The following is a 12,876-nucleotide window of genomic DNA, read 5'->3' on the forward strand; positions in this document are numbered from 1 at the left end:
AAATTATATCCAATTATAATAACTAGAGCTCAGATTTCAATGCATTTTTATAATTTTTAAGAAATGTTTGATCTACTTCTTGTATTATGACTAAAAAAATTAATTCCATTGAAATATAAACATAGTATATAGTACAAATGTGTAATATAATATTTATAATCAATGATAACACATAGTTAAATAAAAATGTAATTTTTCAAATTTAAATGTTTACTTATTTTTCATATAAAATATAAAAGTTATCGTTCTATTATATCATTGTTATTCACAGAAAAAGTTTCTTTTCAACATTAAACGATACCTCTACCTATTGTTTATAAGAATATAAAAAAAGGTATTTTTGGAAAAAATACAGAAGTCCCCTTTAAAGATTAAGCGATTAATTTAAAAACGTTTTCAGACATTTTTTTTTTTTTTTTTTTGATGAATTTTAATATTTATTTATTTCATTAATACACCATTTTTGTTGTTTGAAAAAAGTAAATTTATTATTTTTTTGGTATTTTTAGGCCATTTATATTGGAGTTCTAATAAAAACTATTTTCTTAATGAACCCTTTTTTAGTACATGGTACAAAACTACGAAAGTACCGAAAAGTAAGTCTTTATAGTAATGTTTGTTTTAGCCATAGGGGTAAAATGATTATAAATTAGTCAGCCAGGAATTTTTCATTTTGTACAAAACACACAGATTATATTTAACTTAGAAACAATTTTTCAATTTGTTTTAGATGATTATCAGTCGACATTTCTGTTCAATACTATAGAGTATAGGTTGAAAACATACAAATTAATCTTAAATTGAAGTTATTGAGATAACACTCAGTCAGATCCTAATTACTGTTTACTATCATCGTATCATGTATTGATATATCGAGCGTTGTTGAATACGCGTATGTTATTGAAGTCTTTTGAACGAATATTAAATATTAATAAAGATTATCGAAACTGTAAGTATGTAGACATAAATCGTAATCTGTATCTGTATCTGTAGTATTCTGTATAATATATTATATAAAACAGTAAGCTGACTGACTGATCTATCAACGCACAGTTCAAACTATTGGATGGATCGGGCTAAAATTTGGCATACAGATAACTATTATGACGAGGGCATCCGCTAAGAAATTTTTGAAAATTTAACTCCTAAACAGATTAAAAATTAAAAATGTTTTTTTTGTTCCTATTTTTGAAATTTTTTGAATTCAGTATACATACTCTATATTTCAATAACACAAATAATATTTTGATGAACTATACAGGGCAACTGTTCAATTTCTCCGTATTTTCATGTGTTATTATACACTGGACAAGCGTAAAAACATTTGTGCACGTCATTGTGCACATTGTTACATGAAAATATGGATTTAAAAAACAGGTCAGTATGTGAACTTGACCGAACACAAATTTTCGAGTGAAATCGACACATTCTATCAACGATGTACTCACTTACCGTATGGTGGAATCGTAGTTGTAAGTTGTGTAATATGTTTTCATTTCGAAACATCCATTCAATGATTATCGCCAATTCATGAATACCAATTATAATCATTTTTCACGCATTCATAATAAATCGAACAATATTTGAGCTTAGGAATTGTCATTCTAATTGATTTAACGTAGGTACTTAATAAATTAATAGTGAAATGAAAAGCGTTTTTTTTAGATTTTAATTTGCTATTATTACATGATTTTAGAATGCCTGAAATAGGGAATAATAGGTTAAAATATTATTAATAAAAATCATTACTGTAAAAAAAAACATATCTACTATAAAAAACTAATAAGTTTAAAGATAAAGTAAACTAGAAATATTAAAAATTTAAATACAAGAAAATTATTTACAACATATACTGTGTACGCCAATAATTTAATAATTTTTATGCAGTATCTATATAATCAATACAAAATATTATAGTGAAAACTATGTCAACGAATTTTATGTTAAGAAAATAAATAATAATACTTGCAATTTTGAGTGAAGAAAGAAATTAATTGATTTTTCAATGATGTGTGTGTTTTTATATATTTTTATTAATCGTGATTTTAGTTATAATTAAAAAAGGAACAACCTTATACTGTATAGACTTAATATCTTCAGTAAATTTTTATATAAGTAAATTATAGTCTATAAATTATATAATTTTAAAAATATCTTAGCTATTTTTAAGGAAATTATTTTAAACATTTACATACTTGGCATTTTTACTTTTTTCGATTTATGTTAATTACATTTTTATTTCTCGGTCAAAAAATTTGTAAACTTAATACAAACACCCTCATACGTTTTTCTTATAGTAATTAAAAAATACCTTAAAATATTAAAAATACATAAACACATTATTTTATATGAAATTAAAGTTAAAATGATTTTTCCTCAATCAGTTTTAATTATTTAATGTTGTATAATAAAAAATATATTAATCTTAAAGATTTTGAAACTGTTGAATTAAAAATTAAAAATAATTTATTTTTAATGACTTTACTCAACAAGCTAAGGAGCGGGGTAGATTCCTAAGGAGTAGGTGACAATTACTGGTCTAAGTTATTTTCTTCTCTTCACATCTATGGTCATTATATTATAGCATTATTATAGCATATATTATATTTAATACTTAGCAAATACTTTTATTTTATTTTTATAATAATTAATTCTGTACATGTAACATACACAATTATCTTTTATTGAAGTTATTTAAATAATTTTCAATCCTCCGTATTACTGTTTACTATCATATGTTTGTGCAACAGTTGATCGATTTCTCGACTCTCATAGAATAATCGAATGTTGAAGTCTTTTGGACGAACTCCCTCAAAAACATTGACTAAGCTTGGTTTCAGGTTATAAAAAAATAACAACTGACCTCTCCGTGAAAAATCTATAGTTAACAATTCTATGACCTGAAAACGAAACGTATAAATAGTTATTATTATTATTATAAACCAGGGGGAGAATGGAAGGTAACTGATAAACACCTTGGCAGCAGTAAAATCTGCTCCGTATATATGCGAACAATCAATGACTACTGGTAAATTTTGTTTCAAGCTGTGCTTAATGATAATGTTTCTCACATAATCAACTGATGGAAATATCAAGCATCTGTCTGGAGTCATCATAAGATAATTAATGCCGCTCCTAGTCTGTAATAAAATTATAAAAAATATTTTACATAATATATCGTAGTCATATAGTCAAATCAGGCATTTTACTAATTGCCTAGGCAAATAGTCAAAAAATGTAATTTGTATGAAATTTTACTATCCACCAAGACATTTAGTTAAATGCCTATTTATTTTTAAGTCCGGAAATTTATAAAAATGAAACATTTTGTATTGTTTTAAAAATTTAAGTATATTTTGTAAAAATGTTAATACAAAAAAAAATTATTATTATTAAAATGTCAAATACGTAAGTATATGAAATATTTTTAATTTCGTGTCCTTCGGTACTATAATTGTTTTAAAACTTAAATTATAAATAAATATAGATAATTACTTATTACCCGTGATAGTACGAGTATAAAAAATGAATAAAAAGATTATATTATAGCTACACATTTGTCATTTTTCCTAAATTCTAGTTATTACTTATTGTTACACGTTATTGTTTGGTGGTATTTGCTGGAACATTTACATGTATTACCTATATTTATTTATATATTTAAATAATACGTAACTTTTTTCATTTAGAATAGCAATAAATAATGAATAAGGAAATATAGTTAAATTTTTAAAATAATACAAAATTTTTCATTTTTATAATTTGACTTGAAACGGCATTTGACTAAAATTTCTTTGACTATTTGACATATATATGTATATATATACCCTATTCTATTTTATTGTTTGCAGTCATACCAAAGAATAAATTTAGCCAACTTCCTTACCGTGTTTACTCTAATTGAAAGTTTAGGTCTTGCCGCGTGGTAAAGAATCGATATCAAATTTAAGCCAACGCCGATTAAAATCCCTATTTCCATGTGCAATAATAAGCAGGCAAAAAACGTTCCTAGACCGGGTATAAGATCGCTTTCTAAATATAAATAAAAAAAAACATTTATTAACAAGTAAAAAATTGAAATTTTCCAAAATACTTTTAAATAAATATTTATAAAACAATAATAAACTAAGTACTACGAAGTCGACGCTATAAATAAAAATATATTTATTACAAGTAAAAACGTAAATTAATTAGCTTGTTTTTCTAAGGATATTTTATTATAAATTTGTAATTTTCACTCTTATGAGTAATTTATCTTTTCAATTAAAAATTGAAGCATTTTTATTGTGTCAAAAAATGGTTACAGATAAAAAACCAAATCGTTGTAAAATCAATACATTCATTCTCTGCTCCAAATTCAAAATTAACAAGACACATAATATATGATTCAATAAGACAATAACATTATTGATATTCATTCTAAAAACGTTTTGATTTGTAGCTATAATTTATAAGTTCTAGAGAATGGTATTCAGTATAAAATATTCGAAAAAAATACAATAAAATATTAAACGTTAATATATTATATCATATTTTGTATAAAGTAAAACCTGTTTTAATCTTCAAAACTTTCGAACCTCAGCTAATTCTAAAAAGGAAATGTTCATTGTTTATATTTTTAAAACAATATAAAAATACAATGGATATATGCATACAATTTTAAGAGTAAATTTAAAAAAAATGTTATACTCAAAAGCTTAATAATGTTCCATAGAGTTGAATGGATATTGTATGAAACATTAGCATATCGCTTCTGAAAGTATAGTTACATTTATTAAATACAAATATAATAGTCAACATAATAACATGTACTTGTATTTTAGTTAACTAAGGATCCTATAAAAACAGCATGTAATTAAATTTTACTACTCCATAATCCACCAGGTTAAATAATTAGGTACTAAAACAATTATTACACTTAACAATTATTACAAAACATATTATTTGAAATAATTTAATTACAAGTGTTTTTGAATGTGATATTAAGTAAATAATTGGATTATGTTAGATTTTCATGAATATTGTTTAGTGACAATCATATAATATATAAATATAAGTTAAACAAATAAATAATATTACTTTTTGATCGATAAATTGGTTTAACAACACGAATTTCCACCATGAATATGACGGCAGCAATAATAATCGCCGCAAGAGCTGATTTCGGTATATAGTAAAAATAAGGTGTACAGAATAATAAAGCTACAATGACCAAAATTCCTAAAAATAAAAATGATGATTTTTAAAAATCAGACAACACCCATAAAACACAAGATATTGGTAATATTATATTCGATTGATTTGAAAAAAAAATTCTCACCAGAATATAAACCTCCCATTGGTGTTCGTACGCCACTGGCGGCATTCACGGCACTTCTAGAGAAAGAACCCGAACCTGGTAATGCATGAAAAAACGAATTACCGATATTACACAAACCAATTGCCACCAACTCTTGTGTAGCATCAATAGGTTTTCCCAAAGCTACAAAAATAAATCAATAAATAGTTCATAGATTTGCAGTAAGCAAATATTTAATTTTTTGTTTCAGTTATACTGACAAAATGTTTTGCATATGGATAAGTTTTCAATTAATGCTATTATTGGTAAGACAATAACTCCAGAACCCATGTCTGAAACCATCTCGAAGAATCCGGCTGTGGTTCCGTTGTCTCTAATAATGCTAAACTTTGGGAAATCGAAATTCGGCAAACCCGGTGGAATTTTACCTGTAATATTATATTATATAAATTGACTTATGTTTACAGTATCCCGAAATTAACAATCACGGTTCAGAGTGTTATGGATACATCATATTTACCGATCACTTTAAACGGTATAGGTGGAAATTCATTAGATGTCACATCGTGGCCCGACGAATTCACGTAAATGAATCCAATGAATGTGGTCACGATGATGACGATTGAATTCCTAAAAGTGCCAATCAACCACATGCTTCGGTTGATAATTCGCTGAACTTTTGTCCGTTCGATGTCTTCCTTAGGGCCCACGTGAATCAGAGCTAACATCTCAAAAATAGTGAATATAGATCAATATCGTAATAATTAATAAACATAAACTGCATTATCGTTCGTAATTATAATAAAGAGATAACGATAGAAAATAGTTAATAATTATTTTGTTGAATTTGAAATTTGTTGTTATTTTTATCTATTTGAAATACCTACTCACAATCGGTACTTTAAAGTACAATTTTCTGAGTGATTCACTATGCTCGCCTCTCTTTTTTCCTCAGTAATGTGGTTATTAAAAATCTGATTTTTTGGAAGATCATATTTTCAAATATTTAAGATTATTTTGTACGCATCACTTAAGATTTGTTCTGTAGATATAGAAACTTTTATTTTTCAAATAAAGTGTATGTTTAAAAATTTCGAAAATAAAAATTTGAATAAATGTATTATTAAAAAAAATCATGGGGGTGAAATAAATATGCTTGGCAAATCACTCAGTATAGATAAATTTGAACATAGAATATATAAAATTTAGATTTTTTTCACTTACTCTTAACAACAAAATCACAACGATACACACCGATCCAAGTACTATATCTCCAACTCGAAAGTTACCTATGTCTTTAGACAGAGATATAATCATGTCGAGCAAAGTCGAACCTACAGCGCGTATGCCGATTATGTCTTTGACTTGGGACACGACGATGAGTATGGCGACGGCCGACGTGAATCCCGCGTTTACCGGCCCGGAAATGAAATCGATCAAGAACCCTGTGTACGAGATATCGGAAATAATATTCGATGAAAAATATTATTATTATGTTTGTCTTCAAATCTATACGCTGTGTACAGACATACCTAATCCCACTACTCCCATGATCAGTTGAATGACTCCAGTCAAAAAGCACAGCAGCGTGCCATACACTGGCCCTCTTCCGTTGAGCGTGTTATACGTCATTAGCGACACGATGGCCGTCGGACCCATGGGAACTTCTTTGCAAGTCCCTATAAAGACGTACATCAAACTTCCGATGAACGAACCGTATAGACCGTACTGCAAACAAGTAGATAATATAGAGTATGAGCTTTGGTAATTAAATATATACATTATATGAAGCGAATAGGACCTCCGTCGATAAACGTGCTGTCGCCGCATCCGAATTGCATGCCATCTCTTAAAAGTTAAAATGTTGTTACATAGTTGCATACCATAGTCGGTTATATAGACTATAGCCTATATATTATTTATAATAATATGTTTTATGTATATTGTATATTATGTAAATTTTACTTAGCATAATTGTATTTATATAGTGTGTTTAAACTTTAAGCTCGAAAAACAATTCAAAATTTCGAATTGGTTAATTTAAATATTTACTGTTTTTCAAAACGATAGATTGTATGCAACTTTATTATTTTAATTCTGGCGTGCAATTTTGATACAATGTTCATACAATTTCCTATTTTTAAAATAATTTTAAGATACTACATACTATCATTTGTCAGTACTATCGTCACTGGCACAGACATGTGTAAGTCTAGCCACTCTGGCAATGCACCAGACCTGTGAATTTAAATTAACTCAAAACTAATTTTTGGAATATTTTATGTCGTGAGAAAATTGATTTCCATGTGTAAAACTTCTCAAAACTGTAGTCAAATAATATGTCAAATTGTTTAAACATCCATATAGCCATTAGAGTTTTGCACTTTTAAATTTCAAATTATATAGTTTGTAATATTGTATTTTGTGCATATTTGCCATTGGGCATTGATAAATGAGTAAGATGAATATTAATATGTTTAATGCTTTTGGGATAGGCTTAATATATGTTTTAACTCAGATTCTTTAATTGCTTAATGTTTATAAATCATATTAATATGACTAATATGAGTTATGATCATCTATTATACGATTTATTTACGATTTATATAATATTAAGAAAATAAGAATTGATTAATAGGAATTCTTACTGTTTTTTTACGACCTTCACGACCTTGTTACGTTAGTGAAACATTTAGAAATAGATTATTTGGGGATAAAACGAAGCTTTGTACACATTTTTTTTAAATATATGTATATAAAATAATATGTTCATATAGTGATTTGATGCTTGAATTTATATGAGTTTAAATTGGTTCTTTTTTTTTATTATTTAATTTACTAACGATATTTTTTCGTAATACTAATATATTTAATTTTTTGTTTAAAATTAAGTATTTATATACATTTTTACATTGCATAAAATATAAATTTGACAAATTATTTATTTATAACTTATTATATTATATTTTTAAGGCATAATTGACGAATACGCATACAAAAATATTATCTAACTTTTACAAGCCATTCTTATGGCTATTTACTTACTTGAGGTGGTAGACCAGCAAGAGCTGCGAATGACATGGATTGTGGTATGAGTGTTAGACCAACTGTGATGCCAGCTAGAAGGTCTCCAATACAGTCTTCCTTCGTGTAAATCGGCAACCATTGCAGAAATGGTAACCGTTTAGGTATGTTTTTGCGCTGGAATGCCGATTTAGTCTTGTCCGTTATTTGTGTGCAATAAGTCTTTAAATTGTTTTCCTCGTTATCGCTCACCTCGTCTATCACTATAATTATATACGACGTGTCGTGGATTACAATAATATTTATATAGGCATCATATATTAATATTAATATTATTATTATACCTATATACATATAATAACCACAAATACTCATACATTAACAAACGACCAAAACCAAACGCGAAACGCATGTGCGATTTGTCTTTCAATAGAGTTAAAATCGTTGAAAGAATAAAATATAATATATCAACTATATATATTTACGATTTTTACAATAAAATACGTATAGGTATAAAGTATATCATTATTATTTAACATTGTAATATGCGTCAAATTGTTTTATTTTATCAACAACAATTTGGATAATATACTATAATAGCCACAAAAAAAAAATTGTGTATTGGTGGGCACAGTGTGTCGAAACGTAGAATCGACTAGAACCGCCAAAACGCTTATAGTGTAATAACTACCTAAACAAATGAAAAGCCTATTTTACAATAGTAAAAAGGACGAAAGACATTATTCACGAATTAAATAAAAAATTACAATACTTGACGCTGTTCGTATTGGAACTGTGGTCTGTACTGTATAGCGTTATTCTAAAAGCTGTCACATGTATCGTATATACTTACGGATGAAGTCAGAACTTCCAATATTTAATATCTCACGGTCGTAGACCAATGTGTCCCCTGAATTATCCGTGATATCCGGCAGCCGATTGTTTTGCGAACTACGAGGACTGGGGGGCATGTTTATTTAGATCTTTGACGTTTATTTTCCTATATAGTCAAACAGTGCGCGCCAAAGGTCGATGTTTGTTGCGGACGAAAAACTACATTGTTCACGAGTGTAACATCGGTACGCGATATAGGTAATACAATAAATAAATAACAGAATATAAATACTATATTATGACTTATGACGTTCGAATAGTAACGTAACAATAGGTACACTGCTGTTATTATGTACCATTATAAAGTGGTTCGGCGGCAATTTGTATATTTTAGATGTGTCCAATGAGAATGGTTGTCAAATCGTTATCATCATCGTTTATTTTATATTACACCGAGATCGAGTAAAACACAAGTGGTATCTATTCTGACGAATTAGTTTGATGTGATTAACAGAAGTACAATGTATATACAGGGCGAATCACTAAGAAGCATTCTCACTCCAATTTTCTACTTCAATAATGCAATTATTCAAAATCTAATTTTCGAAATTTTTAAATAAGTTTAAATACTAGCTGTATTTTAAAATCCTTATGTAGTATTAAAGAAGTATCCTGTGGATATACAGATTTCTGTTTTCAAATGAGTACTCTTCTTTTTTATTATAAATTATTTATGGTAATTTAAAAATATAAGTGATTAATATTAATCTATCAACATTTATATAATTTGTAAAAATAGTCCAAGCATACTAATAAGCGGTATAATTTTATATTTTTGTAAAAACCATTTTTAAGAATTATTATCATTAGTTATAACTGAGAAACTATTCGTTATCATTTTGAATTACAAGTAGACACAAAACAAAATGTTCAAAAAATAGATACATCAAATAATTTACACTAAAAAAAGGAGGGTTCTCATTTGAAAAATAAAAATTTCTTATGTCACAAAATATTAAGTAGTGCAAAAAATCACAAGAATTCGAAAATGTAATCTTAAAGTAGATTTCAAATATTTCGAAAATTAGAATTTAAAAAAATGTATTATTATATAATGAAATTAGAATGGTCGTGTTTGGTGATTCATCCTGTATATTTAAATAAGTTTATACTATTCGTCAATGCTATTGTGAGCAACGGATAAAATGACAACGCACAAACGCGATCATAAAAATGTTTATGATACATATTATTATTATTTATTGATCATAATGTGCACAATACCTAATTCTCATTCCAAATGTGATGTGTTGTCATCCAAATGTACTATAAGTTCAAATGGGAGATAACAGATTTACCTGTGGTACGATATTAATTATTGTATTTTAAATTTTACTACACACAAATACAAATTTTAGTGCACAAAGGTGCTATTAAAAGGAGTCTTTAAACTGAAAATTAGTCATCTTCGAATAGATAATTATTTTTGTCGTGTTCAAAATAGGCTATTTCAAACGTTTGAGTTAAAATTCAATAATATAATAAATTAAATTTTTAATAATTATAAATTTTGTGTGAATAAGTTAGTTTATGACTGATCTAAAGATATTTAAATTCGTATGGTTCGGGTACATATCGGACTATTCCGTTGAATATATACAGTAAATAATTACAACACACAGGTAATATATACTAAAAATTTAAATACTGAAATCATATCTAAATATCCAAAGTAAACGGGAATTTATTATAAACGTTGCTCTTCTACCAGATTAAGATTATTCATAAATCAAGTATGTTTCTAACAAAAAAATAATTACATCATCTCATCAGCATAAAATATAATTTTATAAAACACGAAACAAAAATATTTATCATCATTTAATATAGCTAATATGTTTAAGTTTCAAAGAAACTTCTACAATTAGCACTATACCTAAAGCTTTCCAGTATCTATTTGCGCTTTTATACTTCACCGCTGCAGAAATTTTTGTTGGTAACAAAATAAAAATTTTATTCTAAAAATAGTTATAAATGTATAACACATATAAATAATATAGAACAAACACAAAACGCAGTTTTTTTAAATTTATTTTTATAATGATATTTACACGTTACATTTTCCATCTTTTATACTTTTTGAATAAATAATAATTTCAAAGCAGGTATAAGTTTTTGTTTTGAGCAGTGACATCTTATAGCACTATACGATATTATTATAAGATTATACTTATAATCTATTATAGGTGCCGTACACTATTACGTCGAAAGTATGCATTTTATTGACGGGAATAATATATAGTATATATATATATACATAATATTTAGTTTGTATAAAACCAAATTCAAAATTACAGTACATATTTACATTTATTTTCCTGTTTAATTGACACTTGAAAAACACATATTATAGTTAATGAAAAATAAGCCAAAGCAATTTCATTAATCCATTTAAAACACATTAAACATAAAATTATTGAGTAGGTGTTAAGCAATATTTTATTTTTAAATATTATAATAATATACCTAGTCCCATAATTTTTTTATTTTGCATCCAGTGTCAATGGATAATTATTTTTTTATTATTATCGGCTTACGCAATTTATCATACTATGTCGAAAAATATGTAATCCTGCATACTCCTTTACTTCATTATAATATATAATATTAATATTAATCCCTATATATCCCTATCCCTTAATAGGTATTATATAAATGCGAAAATAAACTCTGTCTGTATGTTATGCTTTCACGCTTAAACCGCTGAACCCATTTTAATAAAATTTGGTACAGAAAAATATTAGAACTTAAAAAAGGCGAGAAGGACTTAATATTCTACCTTTTGATGCGATAAAGGCTTGAAAAGATTGGAATAGGGAATGAAAGTTTGAAATCACGCGTTGTACATTTTACAACAGCCCTAATATGTAATGATAATCGTACCAATATCAAATGTTAAATATTTATAATAATACATTATTAAAGTAATTAATTTTACGTTAAACATTACGGTAAATTAGTATAATTATTTCCTAAAATATTGCATTTATTGTATTATTGATATTATTATTGGTATTAGATGCTATCTATCTATAGGTATCTAGGTAGAAAAAAATTTTGGTATTTTCAATTTGTACACGAAATCTCGAAAACTACTTGACCAGTGAAGCTTAGATTTAATAGATAGGTAGTATATAAGTAGAATATGTCTGTTAAGAACGAGTTTTATGAAATTCAACCCCTAAGGGGGTTAAAAAGAGTAAAAATTGAAAAGTTATTTTTTGGTTGAATTTTTTTGAAACAGCATACATATATTGAAGTACAATTAACATTTTACATCAGTAATACAAATAATAAAATATCTATTTTCTAAATATCTCATTTTCCATTATTCAGTCTCTAAAGAGATTAAAAAGGGTTTTCCTAATGGAAAACGTTATTTTTTTTGGTTGGATTTTTAAAAACTGTTAGTAGTGGCACATTCAAAAGTTGATCTAGTATACAAATACCTAAGTTCACCTATATTATGTACCTATTAGTTATAACCATTACAGTATTATACTTTAAGTATACTGACACAGTGTTAAGTTATGCTGTATTTCTTAAATAAATTCAGTTGATTGTTTGTAATAGAAAAAACAAGTTAAATAAGTTTGAATTACCTACGTTAGTCCGTGCGTGGTTAAGCACAAATATTATCGAATTATATTGGGTAACAC

At 26.6% G+C, this 12,876-nt stretch overlaps 1 protein-coding gene across 1 annotated transcript; it reads right to left on the minus strand.

Moving 5' to 3' along the window:
- Positions 1–2,614: 2,614 nt before the first annotated feature.
- On the minus strand, positions 2,615–9,512 carry LOC132917184 (sodium-independent sulfate anion transporter-like). The gene is made up of 11 exons (XM_060977799.1): positions 9,177–9,512; positions 8,345–8,586; positions 6,832–7,027; positions 6,524–6,744; positions 5,820–6,027; positions 5,560–5,727; positions 5,321–5,482; positions 5,080–5,220; positions 3,887–4,032; positions 2,976–3,140; positions 2,615–2,900 (listed from the first exon to the last, which is right to left on the minus strand). Exons 1-11 carry the CDS (start codon positions 9,292–9,294, stop codon positions 2,706–2,708), a joined length of 1,962 nt encoding a protein of 653 aa, XP_060833782.1. The 5' UTR covers positions 9,295–9,512; the 3' UTR covers positions 2,615–2,705.
- Positions 9,513–12,876: the final 3,364 nt, after the last annotated feature.

Source organism: Rhopalosiphum padi, chromosome 1 (assembly GCF_020882245.1).
Source record: "Rhopalosiphum padi isolate XX-2018 chromosome 1, ASM2088224v1, whole genome shotgun sequence".
In the NCBI taxonomy this organism is placed as follows: domain Eukaryota; kingdom Metazoa; phylum Arthropoda; class Insecta; order Hemiptera; family Aphididae; genus Rhopalosiphum; species Rhopalosiphum padi.

Coding starts and splice junctions, on each gene's coding strand:
- LOC132917184 (XM_060977799.1), bottom strand. CDS start 9,294: ATGCCCCCCAGTCCTCGTAGTTCGCAAAACAATCGGCTGCCGGATATC. Junction 6,745..6,831: donor CATGGGAGTAGTGGGATTAG/GTATGTCTGTAC, acceptor TCTCGTACACAG/GGTTCTTGATCGATTTCATT. Junction 5,483..5,559: donor ATCCATATGCAAAACATTTT/GTCAGTATAACT, acceptor TTATTTTTGTAG/CTTTGGGAAAACCTATTGAT.